Source organism: Macrotis lagotis, chromosome 2, assembly GCF_037893015.1.
Source record: "Macrotis lagotis isolate mMagLag1 chromosome 2, bilby.v1.9.chrom.fasta, whole genome shotgun sequence".
Lineage (NCBI taxonomy): Eukaryota > Metazoa > Chordata > Mammalia > Peramelemorphia > Peramelidae > Macrotis > Macrotis lagotis.
In genome coordinates this window covers 324,671,951-324,696,131 of record NC_133659.1, presented here as the reverse complement: position 1 = coordinate 324,696,131, position 24,181 = coordinate 324,671,951, and the positions used below count along the sequence as shown (strand labels likewise).

General features: G+C 42.8%; 1 protein-coding gene across 2 annotated transcripts in view; it reads right to left on the bottom strand.

Moving 5' to 3' along the window:
* RFX4 (regulatory factor X4) overlaps positions 1-24,181 on the bottom strand; it is an 85,588-nt gene that overhangs the window by 17,435 nt on the left and 43,972 nt on the right. For both annotated transcript variants that reach the window (XM_074220824.1, XM_074220825.1), the window contains exons 8-14: positions 22,604-22,704; positions 20,365-20,423; positions 16,152-16,296; positions 13,184-13,278; positions 12,478-12,595; positions 7,941-8,060; positions 5,750-5,911 (exon numbers count right to left, since the gene is read on the bottom strand). In XM_074220824.1, the coding sequence (XP_074076925.1) occupies positions 5,750-5,911; positions 7,941-8,060; positions 12,478-12,595; positions 13,184-13,278; positions 16,152-16,296; positions 20,365-20,423; positions 22,604-22,704 (800 nt within the window). The remainder of the gene's footprint in view (positions 1-5,749; positions 5,912-7,940; positions 8,061-12,477; positions 12,596-13,183; positions 13,279-16,151; positions 16,297-20,364; positions 20,424-22,603; positions 22,705-24,181) is intronic.

The window sequence follows — 24,181 nt, the reverse complement described above, 5'->3', positions numbered from 1 at the left end:
GCTTTTGTCATTTAGAAAGAATGAGGGTCCATCATCCTTTTGGAATCTTCTTCAATTGGAGGAGGGGACCCACCGCCAAAGTTGGCCCCATCGGCTCGAGGTTCTGCCAGGGAACCATTTATATGGATCTACTCTTCCTTAAGCAGGCATCATATAATCGCCCCCAATTTAATTTGCGGTCTTTGTGTTGAGCGAAGTGAATGGGGGCAGTTTGAAATGCCAGATGAATGGTTAACTTTTATGGCCAATGCCAGAAGTAAGGAAAGACTTAAGGAGCCTATAAATGCAAAAATGGAAAGTCCTGCAACCCAGGGGTGACCCAGGGAGAGGACCAAACAGGCCAATTGGGCAACTTTAAGGGAGCTTCAGGAATTGCATCCCTGTGTCATGTTAAATTTGTTGGCTGATGTGGCACCAAATGTTGGGTTCCATTTTCTTCAAAGAAAAACAGGAATTTAAAATGTGGCATAAGTTTGGAGCTGGAAACTGGGGTGTAGGATAGGAAAGGGGAAGGGGAGAAGCGTGGTATTGTTTTCCTTCCATTTTCTTAGGCCTGGAAATTTAGGTGGCAAAAAAGACACGAAACAATTGCACTAAATTGTTATCCTGAGCAAGTTCTATTGAAAACGTCCTGCAGATTGGGGAGGGGGACAAGCATTTACTAAGGCTCTACAGTGTGTTACTTTAACTACTTTACAAATATTGTCTCCTTGGATGCTAGCAACAACCCTCCTAATTTTACAGATGAGGAAACTGAGGAAAAATTAAGTGACTTGTCCAGGATCACACAGCTAAAAAAGTGTCTAAGGTCTTCCGGACTCCTGATCCAGCTTGGCATCGACTGAGCTAACTAGCTTCTGACTCTGGAATTTTAGGACCTACTTTTGAATCCTGTTTCTACCACTTATCAGGTATTTGACCTTTCTCTTCTCTGGGCCTCAGGGTACTCATCTGTAAAATGAGGAGGTTGCACTAGATAACTTTTAACATCCTTTTCAACTCTAAATCGATGATCCCATCAAGTATTCTCATCATATTTAATAATAATGAAGTTTCTTTCACATGATCACAAATGACCAGATATCAATTTCTGTTTCACATTCCTAGGTTTTTTCCACATCATTAAATAATTTAGAAATATAAGCTTAAAAAAAAAGAAATACTTGTGTGGATAAGCCCAGAAGTCATTTGTCTATAAAACTGGACTTTCCTTCAAAACATATCTTGGATCGGAGGATTTTAGAAAAGTTATAAAGATTTATGAGTGTTTAGAACATGTTCAGATCAGTCTGAGGATTTCATTGATGAAAATTTACTTATGCAGACTAGAAATGGCATCTGGTGAGTTAATTGAGAGAAGACCCATAGTCACTGATGGTGTGTCCATCAGTGACACACCTATCTTCATAAGGCCCCGACCTTTGAAAGTTGCTGTATAGCTGGTTCACCATTAGACAGCCAACATCCCAACTCCTCCGCTTGGAGATTAAAGGTTCGTAGCCGGAAAGGTCTTTAGAGGTCGACTAGTCCAAAGACCTCCGTTAAAAGAGGAGGAAATTTGTCCCTACAGAGAGCACCTAACATACAGATAGCAAAATGGCTGAGACAAAATTCTATTGCCAGTCCTCTGTCTCTGAATCACCTAAGATTTTTGATCTGGGTAAAGTCTAGCTGAGTTGAGTCTGGAAAACATGAGTATAGCTTTGTCAGTCGAAAAGACATATGATGGGGGTGGCTGGGTGGCACAGTGGATAGAGCATCAGCCCTGGAGTTAGGAGGACCTAAGTTCAAATCTGGCCTCAGACACTTAATAATTACCTAGCTGTGTGATCTTGGGCAAGTCACTTAAACCCTATTGCTGTGCAAAAACTTAAAAAAAAAAAGAAAGAAAAAGAAAAGAAAAGACATGAGATCTTCAAGAAATCAGATTCAAATTCAAGTTTTCCAAATTCCCAGACTTTAACCAACCAATGTTAAGAAGATATCCAAGACAATAGAAATCTGGCATAATACCTTTCTAAAAATTACCCCACACAATAATTGCCTAGCTGTGTGACCTTGGGCAAGTCACTTAATTGTATTGCCTTGCAAAAACCAAAAAATAAAATAAAATAAAATAAAATAAAATAAAATAAAATAAAATAAAATAAGGGGCAGCTAGGTAGTGCAGTGAATAGAGAATTGGCCCTGAAGTCAAGGAGGACCTGAGTTCAAATCCAATCTCAGATATTTAATAATTACCTAGCTGTGTGACCTTGGACAAGTCACTTAACCCCATTGCCTTGCAAAAACCAAAAATAAAAGAAAATAAAATAAAAATTACTCCCAAAATAAGTTGTCCCCTCTATAGAACAATTATATTATTACTTCATAAATGAAATATGTCATAAGTTCCTTGATACTAAAGGAGGGTCTTGACCAATTTTTTTCATTATTAAGGATCCAAAAAAGGACTCTAGATAACTCATGTTTAACAATGGCCTCCTAGTAGGCCTGTATAGCATCAATCACTCAAAGGAATGATTCCTTTGTTTTCTTCCAAGAACACGTTCTCATTTTGAGTACTAACTGATGCCTAAGTTTTTCACAAATGGTGCTTAAGGAAACATTTGGCATCGGTTTTTTCACATGTGATGAAATTTTCTAATGTGTCCTGGAGACATCCAAGAACAAAGTCAGAGTGCCCCGAATCTTCAAAGGTTACCAACATCTGAAGAGAATCTGTTCCATATTTCTATTTCGGAAGAGATGCTTTTATGACCTTTGAACACGTTGCATTCAAGTCTCCCAGTGTGTTCCAGGCACTTCCATCCCCCCAGCACACCTGCCCGCCCCAGGCCTCCGATTTATGACATACACCAGAAGGGAGTCCCGCAAATTCATAAATCAGGGGAGAGCTGCAGGTAGAACAATGCGATTTCCCTTTATCTCTTTGCTTTACGTAAGAACACATGCTCCAAGGAAGGAGGTGGTCATCAAATCCTGGGCGAGGGCTCTCATCAGCCACTACTACTCAAGAGAGCTCCAATGGAATGGTTTTGAAGGAAATCTAAGATGTTTCCTTTTCACATTGGGAAGCCAAGAAATATTTAGCAAGGGGAAATATACAGATTAACATCATAATTTTCAGATATAAACTCATTAGGTTAAGCTGCTCACTCCAAGGGACCCATAGTTATCCTAAGGCAGGAGGTCATAGCCACCAGGACTTGGGTCCATGAAAAATCTCATACAATTTTTGAGGTCTCAGGGATCCCGTCTTTACTAGAACAAGCCTTTCAGTGTTGCAGAACTCATCACCCCCTGAAGTAGCCCACCACACTCTGAGATGATGCCTCATAGGAAAAAAGGTGAAATGTGTCTCTTCTCTAGGTCCCACTGAGTCCCACTTTATCCTCTGCATGATTCTAGGTCTTCCACATTAACAGGCCCCCTACTAGAATAGGTGGCAGGAATGCAATGATGAGAACAGAGTAGTGCCTACCCCCAAAGGGTTTACCTCTTACTTAAAAATAGTAATGACACCAAATTCGAGGCAAGACAAGAGTTGGGCTGGGGATGGAGTAGGAGGGAGGGAGGCAAGAGGGGAAGTAGGGGAAGGGAGTAGGGAGACAGGGTCAAGAGAGAAGGGGCGCAAAATGGGGAGAAAACAGCAGTTTTAGAGGAACGACCCCCTAGAAGGAAGATGCCAACATCTTTGCATGGCCAAGCTTCCGTTTTTGTTTGTTTTTTTTTCAAGGCAGTGGGGTTAAATGACTTGCCCAAGTTCACACAGCTAGGTAATTATTACCAAGTTTCCTTCTGAAAGCTCTGTAGCTATATAGAAAAGAAACAAAGCAATTAGCAAATGGGAGCAATATGGCTCAGAAAATACTTAATCTCCAGGGTTGTTATCCTGTCCTCCAATGCCCTTGGTAAGGAATTTAAAGATTGTATTGAGTTGTTGCTATGGAGAGTTTGCCCCCACTCCCCATGCCCCTCCCAATGCTTTGGAGCCCTTACTCTCCTCCTCCTCTTGGGTCTGGCCTATGTCTTTGTGGGCAGCCCCCCACCCATCACTGTCATGTCAACAGCCCTCACTTAAGATCACAAATTGAGAGTTAGGAGGGGACTCTGAGATTCTCTCTCATTTTATAAAGAAGGAAACCAGACCCCAGAAAGGTCAATTAGACTCCAGGTGAGTCTTCTGACTCCAAATCCCCAAATCCCAATTTGTTTTTAAGACACCACATGGTCTTTTGGTCAGGATAGCTGGGGTTCAAATCCTGGTTCTGATACTAACCTCATACACAAGTCACTTGAACCGTCTGGGTCTTGATTCCTTCAATTGTAAAATGGGGCCAATAATGCTTGTACTAAATGGGTTTTATTGTTCTTGCTTCTCAAAGATGCAGGAAGGGGAGGGAGGGGGAAAATAAAACTGAATGAATGATGTATAAGTTTGAGGCTGTGAGACCTAGAAAAGTGAGAGCCTGAAATCAGGGAGAGTTGGGTTCAGGTCCTGTCTCTGATGCTTGGTATCTGGGTGACCCTGGGCTAGTCACTTCATTTCTGGGTGCTTTCCTAGGCTGTAATTTCTAAGTCTTTGGCACTCCTACCTCGGAAGGAAGGAGACAGGGAGTGCCCACATAGCTTCACAGTCTAAGACTTCCATCCAGATCTGGTTGTAGGGGGAGGCCAGAAGGTCTGAGGGGTCCAGCCTACCAACCCTGGCTATGTTGAGGGTCTGACTGGGTATGACATGAGACAGGTTGTAGTGCCTGACCAGGGGGCTGTCTCCTGCCCTCTGCCTATACCTCTGGTTCCTCTCAGCTCAATTCTTTCAGTCTGTCTTTCTCTCATAGGAAAGGGAGACTAGAAAGGAGTCCAGATGGGTGATTTCATCTAGGTAGGGAAGTCCCAGTGTGGGAGTGCCCTCCAGTTACATAAATCAGAACTTTTGCTCACATTGAAGTCTTACAGACTCACTGGAGAAACTGGGAGATGAAGCTTCTTGCAGTCTAGGTCAGAGCCTGGTCCTTTAACCCCCGTCCCCTCCTGCCTCTCCTGTCCTCCTTGGTGCCAACAGCAAAGTGACTTACATAGAGTCCGAAGAATCTGAGGATAGGATGTCCCCAAAGTCTTAGTGCAACCATAAGCTATTCTAATTTAAAATGGTGCTAAGACTTTTGGGGACGTTGGCTGCAAAGGAGGAAAAGAGCCCTACAAGGAGGGGGGCTCTGTAAGATGAATTGGGCAAGAGATATGAATGTCTAGGACAGTTAGGTGGTGCAGTGGATAGAGCCCTTGAATCATGAGCACCTGAGTTCAAATCCAGCCTCAGACACCTAATAATTGCCCAGCTGTGTGACCTTGGGCAAGTCACTTAACCCCATTGCCTTAAATAAATTTTAAAAATTAAAAAAAAAAAGAGAAATGAATGTCCCCTTGTAAAGAGACCCAGAAAGAGGAGGATGAGGGTGGTGGGCATTTCTAGACTTTGAAGATGACAAAGGACTTTCATGGGCAGAATCAAATGAGACAAGGCTTGCAAAGCTGCCACCGGAGGTCCTGTCTAACTGGCAGCTGCATCACCAACCCCTTCAGAGAGCTGACCACCTGGCAGACATATATTACCTTCCTGTCCCGATCCACCTCCAAATCCAGGAGAGCAAGTGGGTGGATGGGTGGGTATGGGTGGGTGTCTGCCAGTCTGAGGCTTAGCCCTCAGGTGGGGGGCTCCCAGCTGACCAAGGAGCTAGCAGGTTACCTGTTGTGGTGAGGCCAGTGTACTCCGGAGAGGGGTGGCTGACGGGCGAGGATGGAGCTGGCACCTCAACAGACGTGGTGGACTTGGCCGGCGAGAAGGAGGGCACTGGTGATGGAGTCGGCGGGGCGGGCTCTGCCAACAGGATCTCTTCTCTGACCTCTGCTGTGGAACAGAGACATGGGTGCTTGGGGTGGCCTGACCAGAGAAAGCCCTCCCTCTGCCTGGAAGCTTCCTGAACTGTCTCAAGGGGCTTTCCCGGGTCCCTTGGCACACACCAGCCTAGGGGCTTGGAAGGCCTCCTCTGGTGACCCCATGGGAGACCCCGGACGTGAGCCAGGTAGGAGGGCTGTGTCTGGGGCAGGGCTAACCTCTCCATCTTCTACCATAATGGATACTAGCACCCGTGTCAGTGTTCCTCAGTGAGGGGCTAGGCCCAGAATAGGGGGGATACATTGTCCTGGGGTAGTTCTAGAAAGTAGCTTGCCCCCCACCACCACCCCGGGCCCTGACTGGAACCAGGAACCGATGCTAAAGTGAGAGTGGCTGGGGAAGAGTTAGTGAAGCAGCAAATGGGGGCTGTGTCCTTATCTTTTTCCCTTTCTCCCTGGTGATCTCAGAATCGGGCCCCCGGGCTACTGGGAGCCCCCTGACATCAGCTGGTCCAGCCACTTCATTTTACATCAATGACTGCCTGGGCAGGGGGTTGGTGCTGTGGAAAGCAGCTTCTAGACTGTTCTAGGCCATTATTGCCGGGTCTTCTCTCCTCATTTAACAAGTAAATTCTATCAATAACTGGGAGCTGGGCCCGAGCCAGAAGGAAGGAAGCATTTATTAAGTACCCACATTTATTAGGTAGGACGCTGCCCTAAAGCCCATGACAAACATGTTTTCATTGACCCATTATCCTCATTTGACTTGCCCAGGGTCCCACAGCTAATCATGTCTGAGGCTGCATTTGAACTCGGGTCTTCCTGACTCCAGTTACGCCACCAGCTGGTGGCCCCAGGCTGCCTTTGGAGTCAATACTGAATATCCACAATGGGCCTGTTACAGTTTAGTCGTTGTTGATGTTGGATCTGTGATTCTACCAGTGTAGTAAGCTCTCGGGTTAACCAAAGCAGGTTGACCAATCAGGTCACCCCTGCCCAGCCAAGCTGGATCTGGGGTGGGATTCGAACCCAGCCTCCCCTGATTCTAAGGAAAGCTCTCTGCTCAAATCCAGGGAGATAAGATTGTAAAGCCTTAGCATGGGCAGGCAGAACGTCTTCCTCCTCCTTTCCTCCCCATACTCACTCTGGGATTTCTCTTAATTTCTTACTAGGTGGCTAGTATTTTATCCAGATTTTCCAGCCCTGAGAATTAATGAGTGGCTACACTAAGATATTTTGTGTTTGCATCATGGTTTATATTTTTCTAAACACTAAGAATGGTGTGGCCTTGGATTTGAACCCAAGGCTCAGTACCCTGTAACTGGCAACCTGTCTTGGGCCTCCATGCCTTTCATCTTTAACATGAGGAGATGGATAAGACTCAAGGAGGCTGTAATTCAATGTCTCTGATCACACCCCATGAGTTAGAGCAGGGGGTCTACAAAGCATGGCCCGAGGCCCCAAAGCATCCTGCAGCTGCCTGAGCCCTGAGCCAGGGAGCAGGTGAGAGGAGTCCTCAGTTCCTCCAGCAAAGAGGGTCATCCCCTACACCACTACCTAGAGTTTTAGAGAGTGGTCTTATGATTTGTCCAGGGTCACACGGTCAGGGAGATTCAGAGGTGGCTTGGAAATCACATCTCTAGACTCTGATGCCAGCTCTCTTTTATGATTATGAATAGTAGGATGTCCATTTTACAGATGAATATTCTGGGGCATTCAGAGATGAATAACCAAGGGCATATAGCTCGTTAGTGGAACCCCCAAGCCTTCTGCCTCCAAATCTATTTCCATTATAGCACAACTATTCCCTAGGATCATCCTTTATATAGCAAATCCTTGTCCACAAAGGGTTTCTCTTTTTAATAGAACCAAAGCATGCATGCACACACCCTAAAAATGAAGAAAAGCATTGGTCTCACTGTTAGGAGCATGCTCATCAGACCCCTCTGGGATACTCAGGCCCAAGGGTAGAGAAATCTCTAGAGTCCCTGAGACATAACCCAGTCAGTGGACCCCACCCCTTCCCATCCATTCAGTCTTACCGGTGCTTCCTTCTCCCTTCATGGCTCTCATGAGCTCATTGGCCCTCTCCTGACAGTGGAGTGATTCCAACAGGTACAGTACATAGTCATCAAACATCAGGTGAATGAGGTGAAAAGACCCTGGTGACAGAAGGAAAAGAAGTGACCCGCTGCCCAGCACAACCACAGCTCCAGGACCCACACTGGTGTCCACAGCTTTGGAAAGGCTTCTGAGCTCTCTCTTCTCATGCTTGGACCTTTTCTCCTTGTGCATTGGAGAAGAGCCATCATCTATGCCTCTTAGTTTGGAGCTGAGTCACACACAGCCTTGTATCTTGATCTCACAGCTACAACTTCTTGTTTTTAAAACTAGGCTTAAAAACAAAATCTCAATCTTCTGCTTTTTTTCCTTCCTTTTTCCCTGATCTAACTACTCCCTGGGTGATATTGGGCAACTCAAGCAGCCTCAGTTTCCTCATCTGTAGAATAAGGAGATAGATTAGATGGCTTCTGAGGTTCTTCAGGCTGGACACTCTCCAATCCTATGACCCCCCCATCTCCACAGCACCCACTATGCCATCCCCTCACTGTGCCTCATACACTTCATCTTCATCCTGCCCTCATGTCTTTGCCTATTCCATCACCTCCACTTAGGAGCTCCTGTGTCATTCTCCTTGTTCATGCAAATTCTACCTGAGAGACATAAGGCAACTTAGCCTCAATTTCCTCATGTGTAAGATGAGGGGGTTTTAGACTAGAAGGTCATTGAGGTCCCTTCTATTCCAAATGGATAATCCTATGAGGCTGTATTTTCCTTCAAGGCCCAACTCAAGTCTGAACTCCCCCACCAAGACTTCACCAGTGGAAGAAGCCCTCATTAAACACCCCCACTCCCCCAGATTCCAAAGACCAGTTTCATTTATAGTCAGCACCTCACCATCTTATTGCTAAATTGTCTTCTAATGTTCTGTTGTTTTACGAGCATTGCTTTTGTATATCCTATTTTTTTTGCAAGGCAATGGATTTAAGTGGCTTGCCCAAGGTCATACAGTTAAGTGAGTATTAAGTGTCTGAAGTCAAATTTGAACTTGGGTCCTCCTGACTCCAGGGTTGGCACTCTTTCCACTATGCCACCTAGCTTCCCTGACTATACACTCTTTTGGGAAGAGGTGAAGAGCAAACAACTTCTCATCTTCTCCCATGAAGACAGGCCGGGTAGCATGGTAGAGAGAGGGCCAGCTTTGGCATTAGGAACGCTTGGTTCTGAGTCCTGCCCAGTCATATGGGATCCTAGATTTAGAACTAGAAGGTTCCTTAGAGGTCATATCGCCAATCCATTCATTTTACAGAAGAGAAACCAAGTTCAGAGAGATGGTGTGATTCACGATCTTGCCTAGAGTCCAAGATGGGATTTGAACCCAGGCCTCTTTTTTCTGACTCCAAAATTCTAACCACTATGCAATTGATTCTGTGACTATGGGCAAGTCTCCTGACTTCTCAGTAACCCCTGTCAAGTCTCAAAGATAAGAAGTTACTAATTTTCATCAAATGAGCGTATTTCCCACATCAGCATAATCCCAGGTCTTTAACCAAATTCCCTAAGGTTCTCAGTTGACCATGGTAGAGCCTATCAGGACCATTCTCTCTCACCTTCTAGAAACCAGGGTTCTTTTACAACTGCCAGGAAAGGCACATTTAGATGCAAAATTTCTAATAATAGGGAAGTAATGGACATTGGATTATAGATAAAAGTATGGTGTTGATTGCAAGCATCAGCTTGAACTTTATTGGAAAATTAGTAGCTTCATTCCAGTTCAGAAGGAACACTTGGCTGATTTTTTTTATTTTGTAAAGAAACTTCCATTTATTTAACTCTCCTAAGAACCCAATTTCATCCTGTGCCAGCTGCTTTAGCTGACTCATGTCACTATTCCTCTGCTTTCCCCTGACCGTGGCAGAGAAGATGCCCAGAGACTTTTTTTTTGCAAGGAGAGGGAATTATGAAAGAGAACAGAGTTGATTATAATGAATCATAGTGGGAAAACACTTAGAGAAAGAGGTGAGGTAGGATGCTTGGGATATCCCACTTCCCAACTGGTCAAACTTGGCACCAGTGCCCCAGGATGAGGATGGCATGGAAGGGATAAGATGGTGAGAGCTGGCTAAGGTGGTTGGGGGAAGGGGAACTGAACAGAGGCCTCTCTTTTTTTCCTAATTAGCTGTTTTCATACAGGGGACGCATTACCAAAACACAGCCACCAACTGTGCCTTTGACAGATCCAAGCAGAGACGGGGAGCCAGGCTTTTGTCTGCTGGGAATTCTTTCAACTTGTCTATCTCCCCATGCTTAACAACTCAGCAGTGTGGCCTATGAGGAGAGTGGCTAAGTTTTTTTGCTAAATGGGCCCAGGGACACAGGTATTATTTGAGGCCACCCAGGGCTGAAATATACTCTCACAAGGAAGCTGGACCACTATCTCACTCTTTTTCTAAGTGATATGGGATGTCTTTGACGTCTACATTGGCCTTGAATTCATCCTAAAATAACCCATGACATTAAAGTCCTCATAAAAAAATCATTGAGTTCTTTAGACTTTAGAAGTCTAAAACTTTAGAACTTCCTGCCTATGTGACCTTGAGTAAATTCATCAATAACAATGATGACAATAAAGATGAAGAAACTGGTAAGTTCAGAAAAGATGAACTTGTATCCTAATATGTTGATTTAATTACAAGAGGCATTCATTTTAACCACCTGTATAAGAGTCCATCAAACATTTAGTAAACATCTGTTCTTGTTCCGGGCACTGTCTGAGGTGATAAGGACACCTTGACATCATAAAGAATAAAGATAGAATAGTAGCTGGGTGACACAGTGTCTTTAGCCTAGAAGAAATACTTTACTATTTTTTTTTCATTTTGGATAATAGATAGAGAATCAGGCCTAGAGTTAAGAAAACTCATTTTTCTGAATTCCAGTTGAACTTCAGACACTAGCTGTGTGACCCTGGAAATGTCACTTAACTCTATTTGCTTCAACTTCCTGAAGGAAATGGTAAACCATTCTGGTTTCTCTTCCAAGAAAACTCCAAATGGGCTTGAATGAAAAAGACTAAACAACAAAATTAATTAATGAATCAAAACTTTGTACTTTCTCTTTGCATGCAGTTGGCTCTTAATAATTGCATCCTTACTAAATGAATTAGTAAAGGGCATATATGAAGCAGCCCTTTCCATACTGCTGCACATTCAGACCATTTAGCACACATACAGAGCTCCCCCAGAGCTGTCCCTCACCATCCTTACTTCTGTTATGTAATCTAATTATTTGTGTTTTTGTCTCCCCTTCTGGATCATAGGTTCCAAGAATGCAAGACTAACGTCTTATTCTTCCTTCTATTTCTAACACTCAAGGCAATGCATTGGGAGGAGCAGATGCCCTGATTTTATGGAGCTGAATTGAATTCCTAAATGCATTTTTTGGGAGGAAAAGTTGATAAGATCCAAAGTTTAGAAGATGGGGTCTTCAGAGATTTTTATCATTTTACTAAATCTTTAAAGGGCAAAGTGATCTATCTAAGGTTACCCAAGAACTGAGTAGCAGAATGGGGATACACCACACTGTATCTCTAAGGCAACAATTATATATAACCACCCTCTGGAAACAGCCGTAAATATGACTGTCTATAAACTGACCATACAAACGTGGTGGCTCAACAGTCTTGTCAGGCTCGGGATTCATGTACCATGAGCTCATGTACAAATTCCATGACCCTGATGCTTATCCCTATCTCTGGCCAGTATTTCATGGCTCTTTGATGTCATCAGTGGAGATCCTTCCTGGGACAAGAGAAACTCTTCCTTGACTCAGGAGATTGGCTTAAGAAATGCTGAGTCTGGGAAATACTCCACCTTGGGATGCAACTGAAACGTAAAGCTCCCTCAGGCTTTGGTTTTGGTCTCAGATTTCCACCTTCACAGTCAAGTTATTGTAGGAGTTTAATAAACGTTTACTGAAGTCTGGTTGTTGAATTGTGAATACATCAATGAGTCTTTTGGTGAGGGGGATGCTGGGTGCTAGATGAATCTTTCCAGCATTATTAGGTCATGATTCAATCTCATCCTGTGACCCCTATCATTATTTCCTCCCAACCTTAGCTGCCTTAGTCTCAGATAGATCTAGGCAAGTAGAGTTCTCCTGGAATCAATAGGTCGTCCACTAATGATAGTGTCCCAGAGGAAAAAAGGAAGAGACTGTCTAATTCCGGACCAGGTAGGCTTTCTTTAGCATATATCTGTGATGCTTATCATGGTATCACCTCCCTGATGTCATGATATTCTTCAAGAATGAAGGACAAACATTATTACTATTATTATTTAATATATTATATATAATATATTATATGTAATATTGTAATATATTATACTAATATCATCATATGTTATATAATATATTATAATAGTACATGTTATTGATATTTTAATATATTATTTTATTATTGTATTATTATATTATATATTATTATATGCTATCTTCATGGATAGACAAGATACACACCGAAACTAGGGGCACTATGCAAAGTCATGTCGCGGATCACCCTGGTACCGAAGCAGGACCACATCAGAAGAAATTGCTGGGCGACTTTTTTCAAGGAGCCTGGTCTCTTGGCAGCTACCTACAGGAAAACAGGTGGGTTTTAACATGAGCAGACCTACAGATGGCATTTTTCATGTCTGGGGTGAGCTTTGAAATAAAAATTCCTTCCAATCTTCTGTTTAAATTGCATTCATCTTACTTATAGTGGGGGAAGGGAGAGGGAACAGGGAACCTGGGACTCATCAAGGTCATTCCACTGCGGAGAAGCAGCTTTAGGGTCTGATACCCATCCAGTAGCATCATATTTTAATTATTCTTATTAACCAGGTGCTGCTTAAAGAACTTTCTCAATTTCGAAACTCTTGGACAAAGCCCCAGATGCCCTACCCTAGTCATAGCAATGAATACAGATGTGCTTTATATATTGATATTGATGATATATTGATAACACAATAATGCATAAACATATTAAATATAGAAATATTTATATTTTAAAATATGCATAGATACATACTATAAAAATTATAAATAATAAAAAATAAACACAAATCCACTGTTTGCATCTCTATTTGAAGAACAATATTATTTTGCTCATTTGTGAAGTAAGTTTGGGGTCAATTACAGGGCGGTATCCTGGTAGCCTAAGTCTCGCCTCTAGCTTACCAACCTTCACAACGCATCGGTCCACCATTGTGTCCAGCCACTCGATGTAGGATTCAATGGGCGACTGTTCTTCTAGGAGATGGTCAAATTCTTGATACACTGTTATATGAGAACCCAAAGTCACAACTGATGGACCAAAAGGGAGCCTAGAGTTTTATATTCAAAACTTATCACAGTTCCAAGGTAATAAATACATTTGCTTGTCCCTTCTTCTAAACCCAATTTCAAACAAGAATCAGGTGATAGAAATGCTTCTGAATTGCCCCCCATAGAGGAAGGGTATCTTAAAGATTATTCACTCTGAGTCCCTCATTTTATTTTATTTTGTTTTATTTTATTTTAGGTTTTTGAAAGGCAAATGGAGTTAAGTGGCTTGCCCAAGGCCACAAAGCTAGATAATTATTAAGTGCCTGAGGCCACATTTGAACTCAGGGACTCCTGACTCTAGGGCCAGTGCTCTATCCACTGCACCACCTAGCCACCCCTGAGTCTCTCGTTTTAAAAGGAGGAAATAAAAAATAAAACAAGAGACTAGGACGTGATTCAAGCAAAGTATAAGTTCTGAGTGGGCCATACTGTGGCCAGGCAGGATACTTAAAATAATGACAATGAGTCGATCTGCTGAGTCCTCAGAGTTGGAGCTTGGAACAAGGTCACACAATAGAAGTAGCTGAGCCCAAATTCAAAGTGGACTCTAAATATGGTCCTTTCCCTAATCAGGATTCCACCATGCTATCTCTGGGCTGGGAATTTTTAATATTAGGTCTTTTCATAAAAGGATTTAGTCATTATGGATTGCAATTCGAGAAGTCTGATAACAGAAGACACTAAAAATACTTACATAATCATTAGTTTGAGTTTTTTAAAAAAATCTTTCATTTTGGAGAACAACATAATTTATTATACTTTGACTAGTTACTGGAGAGCTGATTAAATGGGCTATAGAATTAGAGCTAGAAGGTTTAGAGAGGTCATCTAGTCCAATGTCCTCATTTAAATCTCTCTCTCTCTCTCTCTCTCTCTCTCTCTCTCTCTCTCTCTCTCTCTCTCTCTCTCTCTCTCCCCAATTATTATCAAGTATTTTTTTCTTCCTCCAGCTCTCTCACACACACTAGAAAAAGAAAAAAAAGAAAAAATTTGTCATAAACATTCACAGTACAGCAAAACAAATTTCCTCATTGGCCATGTCCAGAAAACCCCAAAGTCTCAAGGTGGTCCCTGAGTTCCTCACCTCTCTGGTGGGAGGAATATGGTGGTTTCTTCACTGCTCCTTTGGAATTATGATTGGTCATTGTATTGAGGACAATTCTTAAGTATATGTACTTATGTATGTATAGATATTTATGTAAGTTTATATTCATATTGAGTTTTTCTTAGTTTGTAATGGCTAGCATTTATATACCTCCTACTATGTACTAGGTCCTACACTAATCACTTCACAAATATTTTCTCATTTGATGCTTACAACCCTAGAACATTTTATAAGTTAAGTAACTAACCCAAAGTGACAGAAATCATGAAAGACAGAAGCAAAATTCGAAACTAAGTTCTCCAGTGGCACAAGAGGATTTCTTAAATAATTAAAGTGAAACTAGGGCAATTTCTGGGGCAGTCAGGTGGCACAATGGATAGAACTCTGGGTCTGAATTCTTGGAGGAAGCCCTGAATTCTAATTTGGCCTCATACGTTTACTAGTTGTGTGTCCTTGGGTAGATTACTTCAGCTTGTTTGCATCAGTTTCCTCCTTTGTTTTTTATAAATTTTATAAATGAGCTAGAGAAGGAAATGGCAAACCACTCCAATGTTTTTATCCACCCTCCCCCAAAGGGATCATGAAGAGTTGGGCAGAACTGAAACCGACTGAAACCAACAGACCAGAATCTGGGAGGGCCCAAGGCACTCATGGAATTTTAGACTTCATAGATTATCTAAACTAATCCCTTTAACAAGTGAGGAAATTGGGGCTCAGAGAGAAGTGGCTCATAGACCTGCTATTAAATTAATGAAGGGCTTGTTCAATCACTGTTATATCAATGATAAGTTTATTCTTCACTTTGGTAAATCCTATTATCCCCTTAAAAGAGTAACAAGGGGAGAATTCCCAAACAGAACTTAGATTAGCAAACTGGAGAGCAACTTAGAGGTAAACAGAATATCTCTCCCTCCACCCCCTTAGTGGCAACGGAATCCACATTTGTCCCTGAAGTCACTTGAGTGTGGGAGGTAGAAGGATGAAGTCAGAGCGCTAGATCTCCTAAGTGGGAATCTGCCCCATTGCTCCTTCAACCCCTTTCCAAGGGGTATACTTACTTCTTCCCTCTTAGAATGGAATTTATCATTTGAAGGATTCAGAAAAGCATGAGAAGACTTTTATGAACAGATACAGAGTGAAGTAAACAGAACCAGGAAAGCAACACACACACACACAAATACTCAACTGCAACGATGCAAATGGAAAGGACATTAAAACTCAAACTAACACTATGTAACTATAATGACCCAACTTGGCTCTAAAAAAGGAAAAGAAAAAAAAATCTCCTTTCAGAGATGAAGGTACAACAGATATGGGAAATGACATAACCTATAAGACTGGGTCCAATGCATTTGTTGAGCTGACTTCCTTCCTCTCCACCCCTGCTCCCTCTCTTTTTTGATGCTTGTTACAAGGGAAGGTTAACTGTGCAGGGTGGATATATTCAGAAATTCATTGATGTAAACACAGAAGATAGTAATAAAAACATTAAAAGAAGGGAGTTTACGAAACTAAAGCACACCCATCTGTTTTTGTCCTTGGCCAGTATAGCTTGTCAAAGGGAACCAGAGGAAAATGAATAGTGGGATTTTTGTGAAGATGCTTTCTGCTGTTATCCCAAGGGGGGAAGGATTTGATGTTTCTCCAAAAGCCTGGGTCTTCTTTCCTCCCTACCTCAAGACAGAAAGGAGGGACCTGGGTGGAGGGGTGCCTGTCTTACACTGTATGATGAGTTTCCTGTGTTCCTCCCGGGAATCTTCCATTGTGTACAGGGTCTGCTTGGTAATGCTGTTCAGGTCGACATTTCTCCAGTCTTCAAGCATTTGAAAAGTAATGTCTGCACTGTGGATCACAGTTCTTGATGCCTATAAGTCAATCCAATCAACTCATTAGCTCATGGTTTATTAGATGAAAACCCCCTACATTTGATCTCCATTTCTGCTTCATAGGTGTATCTGCTCAGGGAATTTCTTAAACCATTTGGAAATTATAATGCAAGGTTATTCTCTCCACCCCACCTCCCCCAATCTCAGCCATTCTCAGTTTTCTTCCCATACCTAAGAAAGTCTGCATAACAGTTTTCTCTTGTGGTTGATCTCTTCCCATGACTCCCATTCTCAAAATAAGAATCAGCAGGGATGGCCGGGTCTAAGGTCCAGTCCTTTCTCCTGGTGGGCATGGAGCCTAGACCTGCCAGCTCTGGGGCAGAGTTATAGTCGATAGATCATAAGATCATAGGCTTAGTACTAGAGTGGGCCTTAGAGAGGTCATCCAGTCTAACCCCATCATTTTGCAGATTAGGAAACTGAGACTCCAATGGTGACTTGACCAAGATCAAACAGCCAGAATCACAAATCTATAGTCAAAAGGGATCTCAGAGATCATCTTCTAGAACCTCAGACCCAGACAAGTGAAGTGACTTATCAAGTGAAGGGTGCTTCTTTACTCAATGAAATGTTCATTTATAATAGCATAATTAAGTAGAAGGAGACTCAGACAAGTAAAATCAAGTTGTCTGTTAAGCATTACTAAGCCAGGAACTGTGTTAAGCACAGGGGAGACAAAAGTCCTCCAAAAATTAAAAAAAAACCCATAGTCTCTGTTCTCAAGGAGTTCATAATCTAATAAGGAAGACCACGAGTAAATGAACAAGACAGATGAAGAGTAATGAATGGTCATCTGAAAGGGGAAGACAGTACTTGCAGAAGGGGAAGTCACTTGTCCAAGGATGACACAGAATTGAGACTTGAACCCAGGCGCTCTGTCACCAAACTGAGTGGGCTTCCCACTGGACTGCACTGCCTCCAGTCATCTATGTGTATCTCTAGCTGGGTGGTATATCCTACCCAGTTATGGTCATGAAGCTGCTGTCTCCATATCCATGCTGAGGGGTTTTCAGAAATATCTTTATTCTCATTTTCTATGTAGACATTCTGTTTTCTAGAACATGTGCTTTTGGTTTGGTTTGGTTTGAAGAAAAATTTTCAGTATCTAATCAGGAATCAGATTTGGAGAAGGCAAAGGGGAAACTTAAGGGCTTAAAACATAATAAACCACCAAAGAAGTGATTATTAAACATCTACTATATGCCAGATGTTAGTCATTAGAGACTACAAGCTCAAAGAATGAGTCTTCACTCTGTTGAGAAGGAAGATTTCTTCCTTTATGATGACATCTTCAGCTCCCTAAGCATGGTGCCTTGCATACAGCAGGTGCTTAATAAATGTGTGAGGACTGGTGGGTATGGAGTAATAAAAGCTTTTATTTCCAGAGCATCTCACAGCCCCCAAATGCTTCACTTCTACCAGGTCAATGGATTCTCAGAATAAGCCTGCAACTGAAGAATACTCGCCTCCAATTTACAGATGGGGAAAACTGAGGTTTCAAAGTAGTGGTGACTGGCCATGTGGGAACCTAAGCTTCTTTAGGAGATTGGGGAAAGGAATTGTCCTCCTCTACACCTAACCCATAGCCTGGCATTTCATAGGTGCCCGAGATCACTCAGGCAATAAGCAGCACACCTCGAAGCTTCATCTTCCACAGCCTAAAATTTCCCCTGCCTGGGTTTCCGGTGAATCACCAGCGGGTTGCCCTGGCATTGCCAGAGACCTAAGGCATCGTCAAGGTGGACATCCCAGGCCTCTGGTAGAATGAAGGACATCTTGGTCAGGTTCCTGGGAATTCTTTGTCATGATGGGAGGGTCCCCTGTGTGATGAGGAATGGGGGACTCAGGGAAGGTGGAAGAGGGACCTGGATTCAAGCCTTATCTCTGTCATGAGGAAATGACAGTATTTTTTTTAAAGCATCAATAAATATTTTCTTTTTCTCTAAAAAAAGGTGAGCAAATTAACCTCCCCAGTGCTTAAAACAGTACCTGCCTCATAGTAGGTAATGCTTTGGGAATGATTGAGTTTGTCATTCATCAGAGAGATGGGGGACTGGGTGTACTCTCACATTCAGTTAAATAGCCTTCTTTTTCTTCCTTCCTTTCCCCCCTCCCTCCTTTTCTCCTTTCCTTCAGCTTTTAAAAGATCTGTCCGTTTGTCATCTCATTTGATCTCTCCAACAACCCAGGGAGATGGGTGCTGTTATTGTTTGCCCATCTCACTCCCCCCAGCTGATGCTGACATCTGTCTCTCTGCCCCAACAGTAGGCTCCGATCCCTTCAAAGCTCACCACCTCCAGACCTGGGCTGATTCTGTGCTCAAAGGGAAGGCAGAGTCTGCTTCCTTCTCCTCTCTGGGCCCCACCCCACCTCCACACTTGTCTGGCACAGAGGAAGAGCTTAATAAAGACTTGTCAATAGAAGATTGATTCAGAGGCAGAGAGGCTGCAAAACCAAAATGGGGGTTGATAAGTGCTGCCTTTGATACTCGCTAACTTCAGAACCCCAGATAAACCCCTTAAACCTCGCTGAGCCTCAGTTTCCTTTTCTGCAAAATGGGGATAATAAGAGAATCTGATTGTTTTGAGTGTCAAATAAGTGTGTGGTATGTGTAACCATGAATAAACATATTTATAATGTATCACAATCCTTAAAGTATTTTATAAATATTAGTTGAGGGTCAGGGAGAAGGCTCACAGTTTCTAGAGTTTCTAGAAGCCCAAAAAGTTTTAACCATCTTAGAATGACTCCCCTACCTGCAAGGGACAAATTACTTTGAAAACTCCCAAGGAGGAAGGCAATGGGAAACTTAATCCAGTGAGTTCTCATTTATTGGGCATCATGGAGAACTGAGCTCTCCCATAGAAAAGAGTTTTCCAGATAAGTGGAAGTCACCCCCATTTAAGCACACCACTCATGTGTGTTTAAATATTTTTGATGTTTAATGCTCTGCCCTCTTAAATAGGATTTTCTGAATACATAATTCAGCCTTTTCTTGAGGACTTGGGTTTCCTTTTGGTTTTGTTGTTCAGTCATTTAAGTTATGTACAACTCTCCCCGACTCCCTTTGGGGTTTTCTTTCTTTCTTTTTGGTCTGTTTATTTTTTGCAAGGCAATGGGGTTAAATGACTTGCCCAAGGTCACACAGCTAGGTAATTATTGAGTGTGAGGCTGGATTTGAACTCAGGTCCTCTTGAATCCAGGGCCAGTGCTCTATGCACACTGCCACCTAGCCGACTTTGGCTTATCATCAGAATAATAGCTGATGGAACACGTTGGCTAAAGGACAAAGTCCTTTAGACGCACTATCTTGTTTCATCTCAGATTGACAGTTAATTAGCACATGTTATTATTCCCATTTTACAGATGAGGAAAATGAAGCCCAGAGAGATGCAGTGACTTGCTCCTGGTCATACAGCTAGTGAACGTCACAGGAGGGATTCTGGCTGAGGTTTTTAATTGATGGACTTTTCTACCCAACGATATAACCTCCTCGGATCAAGAATAAACAATGATATCCGTGGGCTATAATGTGGTAAAATCTACAGGGATTATACATCTGGAGCTGGGAAGGACCTTTAAGGTCATAGGGTCCAATGGCCTCCTTATAAAGATGAGGAGCCTGAATCCCATGGAGATGGAAGTGACTTGTGGCAAAGTCAGAACTGAAGCACAGGCCCCAGATTCCCAGATCCCCAGATCAGGGTTCTGCCCGCTGCCCCATTGGACTCAGACCACTGGGCTCTTCATGGGTGCTGTTTGTAGCTCTTCTCTTTTCTCCCTTGCTATCAAATCCTCATTAATTCCTCTTCAACCCTGTTCCAGTGAATGCTCTTCCCCATTCCCTTTCTCAATCTATTGTGGCTTTGGGAACCTGACAACCAGACTTGTTCAAGTTGCGGCTCAAATGCACATAAACATACTCTGTCCTGTGTGTAAAGTATATGGCAAGACCTCTGAAAGAAGATGTTGACTGGTTGGTTGGGTACAAAGCAAACCCCTTGGATTGGACGGTAAGCAAAATACAGAAGACTTTATTCTAACTACCTGGCAAAGATGGTTTAGCGATGTTTGCCGCCTCAGAATTTGGGAAAACCTTCTTGACACTGCAGATAAAAAGAATTACAGTTTGAAAAGGTCACATTCTCAGGTCAAATTTTGGTTTTCTCAAGGGCAAATTCAAAATCAGCCCCAAATAATCAAACACCAATGATACCCTGATACATCGACATTTTATAAACCCAATAACTAAACATATCATGTCTATTTCTTCGATCCACCCCTCATCAATGTTAAAGACGTTCAATAAAAATAATACTTAAGGTCCTTTTTTTGTTGTTGTTAAAGTTTAGACGGTACTCTGACAATCTTGTTTGGTTCAGGAAATATTGGAAAACCGATTTAATTATTCACCTGAGTAGATTGCCCTTTCCTGAAGTATAAGTTCCACTGTATTTATTTTTAAATAATTGAAGATAGCAAATGGGGGTCCCCCAGAAGTTCACTTAAAAAGTCATTTTTTTAAACATCAAACCTCATTGAGCAATACTATTATATGTGATAGTGAGGAGTCATTAAGCATCTAATAACTATGTGCTGAATTGGAAGCCTCTCAGATTTGGATTTGGTTTAATTTAAGGTGGAGATGGTTTTGGCATTAAAGTTTGTATATACAGGTGATATGCTAACCTGAAGGAAAATGTCCCGATGTTTAATTAAATGTCTTTGTTTTAAACAAATGTGTTCTCTGATTGGCAGGTCAAGGAACTCCATTGGTGGGGGCTCATGAACTATGGTTTTGATTGGATGATGACCAAGAATGTGCCTCAAGCATGGGATAGTCTAAAGGAAATATGCAGGGGATCAGGAAACGAAAGAGCAGCCATTCGTGTGATATTTGTGATGGACAGCCTCATTAATACTTACATTTTAGCAAGCTGCATCTTGTTCTTAGTTTGATAAAATAGGCATATATAAACACAATATGACCTATTGCATAAACTGAGTGAAGGTTATTTTTTTTAAAGCTGAAAAGCCAGTTTCAATCAAAAGAGGACGGCATTTCACAAGAGAAATATCCAGGGCACTTTGACCAACCTATCTTTGCTTCCCCTCCAACCCCAACCCGCCCCTGGGTCCTCATTCCCACTGGGCCTCTGGAAGGGGTGGTAACCTGGCCCTTTCCATTTATGACACACATTTTCTAAAGTGCATTTTAAGGCTCTCTGGGGATAATTGCTTTCTCCACTTCCCAACAGGTCCCAAATCTGGAGCCACCATCCACATCACAGACTTTCCGCAGTTTGGTTTTGTTCATATAATTAAAATGTGAACAGGACCACTATTCCGATTACTCTTTGAATCGGTAAATAAATAATCAAAAATGTTCCTGGGATTATTCTAATTGGTGTCCAAAGCCAGCTCCCCAAACAAAAAGAGAGAGAGGGAAAGGCAAAACAATAATGCCCTCCCCCCATCCCACCAACTTCTAATTTTCCAGGCCGATCAATTGTTAATCCTTCTCCTTAATTACTTTTTTTTCCCCCGTTAACTTTGTGATGTGGAATCCAGTGCTCATGAAAAGAAAGGAGCTGAGACCTTTGAAAGAAAGCCGGCTTCATCAATAGGTGTTGGGCTCCACAGGCAGCCCGCTCAAAAGTGTGGTTGAAAGGCTCCCCTTTGCCTGCAGAGAGAGGGTAATTTGATCGCCTTCATTTCCCATTCTGGTATTTCTTTGGAGCAAGAATGGTGAGCTGTATTCAAATTGTGCAGGACTTTTTAAGGGAAAACTTTGTTTGGCTTAAAATCATGGGAATATTTGTTTAATATCAACAAATTAACGGTGCACGAGTCTTCTCCAAAGTACAAGGAGATAGCGGGAAAAGGCAACATCGACGGCCCTGAGTTTCGAATGAATGGCAGCATTGGAGTTTCTCATTAGTTGAGCCAAGAAAGAGGACAGAATGTTGAAGCTCTAGGCAGCTTGGATGGAGAACTGGAAGAGGCCTCAAAGATTTTCATTTGACAGACAAGGAAACTGAGGCCCAAGGAGATTACATTACATTCCCATGATCAACCACGGAGTGTCTCAGAGGACGTTTAAAGATGAGTTCTTCTTTCCAGAGGCTGCCCCCCCCCCTTCTGAAACCAAGAACTGGACTTGGCAGAGGTCAGTCAGAGACTTAGTGATGGCGCTGAGTCCAGGCCCCAAGACCACCACACCTTTCCTAAGCCCTTCCACCATCTCCTGCTGTCCCCATCAACCAGATGTCCTTCAATAACTTACATTCAAACTTGATGTTTCGCAAATTCTCCGGCAGGTCATGAAGGGCAACCTTGAGCCATTCATCTAGCTGTTTGGCAAACTTTCGGATCACCTGAGTCAAACTGGAAAGAGAAAGAGTCTCTTTAGAGAGAGTGTTCCTGCCTTGACCGTGGATGGCAATAATGACAGGTCCCATTGATTTGGCTCTTTACAGTGAAGCTTTCCTTAAACTCCCCTATGAGGAGATTTACAGATGAGGAATCTGGGGCTCAGAGGTAAAAAAAAAGTCCAGGTTTGTACAACTAGGGTAGAGTAAGGCCTGGATTCTAATCTAAGTCTCTCTCTCTCTCTCTCTCTCTCTCTCTCTCTCTCTCTCTCTCTCGGTGAGGCCATGGGGGTTAAGTGACTTGTCCAGGATCACACAGCTAGTAAGTATCAAGAGTTTTTAAGGCTGGGTTTGAACTCAGGTCCTCCTAACTCCAGGGCTGGTGTTCTACCTGCTGCACCACTTAGCCCCCCTTTTAAAGCTCTCTTGATCACCACAGAGCCAGTCTTCTTTCCTCTACCAAAATGACCCCTCCCTGAGGTAAAGCTCTCATGTATTCATTCATTCTAGAGTCTCTGTTCATAAGCAACCTATTGTGTGACCATGCCAGTGTAGACTAGAAAAGGAGAAGCTTGTAGGGTCCTTGGGTCCTATGCCCCTAGACCTAGAGCTGGAAAGGACATCAGGGGCCAACAAGTCTGATCCCCTTGTGTTCTAGATGAGAAAACAGAGGCCCTGAGTGGTTCCAGGATTTGCCCAAGATCATACCCAGTTAATGGGTCAGCATTTGAACTCAGGTCCTGTGACTCTCTTAACAATGTTGTATTCTTCTCTCCTAGCTAATAAAGGAGAGAGGAGAGTCTTATTTTGCTTTCAGCCCCCCCCCCTTTTTAGTTTTTTTGCAAGGCAATGGGGTTAAGTGGCTAGCCCAAGGCCACACAGCTAAGTGATTATTAAGTGTCTGAGGTCGAATTTGAACTCAGGTCCTCCTGACTCCAGGGCCGGTGCTCTATCCACTGTGCCACCTAGCTGCCCCTCAGCTCCTTCTTGCAGACCATCAAATTATCAAGCACTTATTAAGAGCTTACTGTATACCAGATTCTAAGTTAAGGTATCAGATGGAAGGGTCTTGTCTTGTGGCTCTGTGCTTAGAAATGGCCCTCTGAATGTGCGAGTCTAATCCATACTCATTTTTCTGCAGCCGCTCAATAAATATGAAGGGTCTTGTTTCCTAGCAGATCACGCCCTGAGCTAGCACAACTTTTCTAATTTTCATACTAGCTGTAGCATTGGAGGGAAGATGTCTGGCTCACGGACAGGAGCCCAGACCCCAAAGCTTGGCCCTTCCAGAGGTGGAACAGCTGGTCCGGGAGAGCGGACTTTTCTAAGCCTCTGCCCACTCTTCACCTCTGTGGGTCAAAAGCTATGGAAATTACAGTAAGCAAGACCCCCCATGGCCACGAGAGCAATCCCAGGAAGGCTTTCCTTTCAATTCCTTTGAATAACATTTTATGCTTATGAGGCATCAATCCCAGCCTCAGTATGGAAGGCCA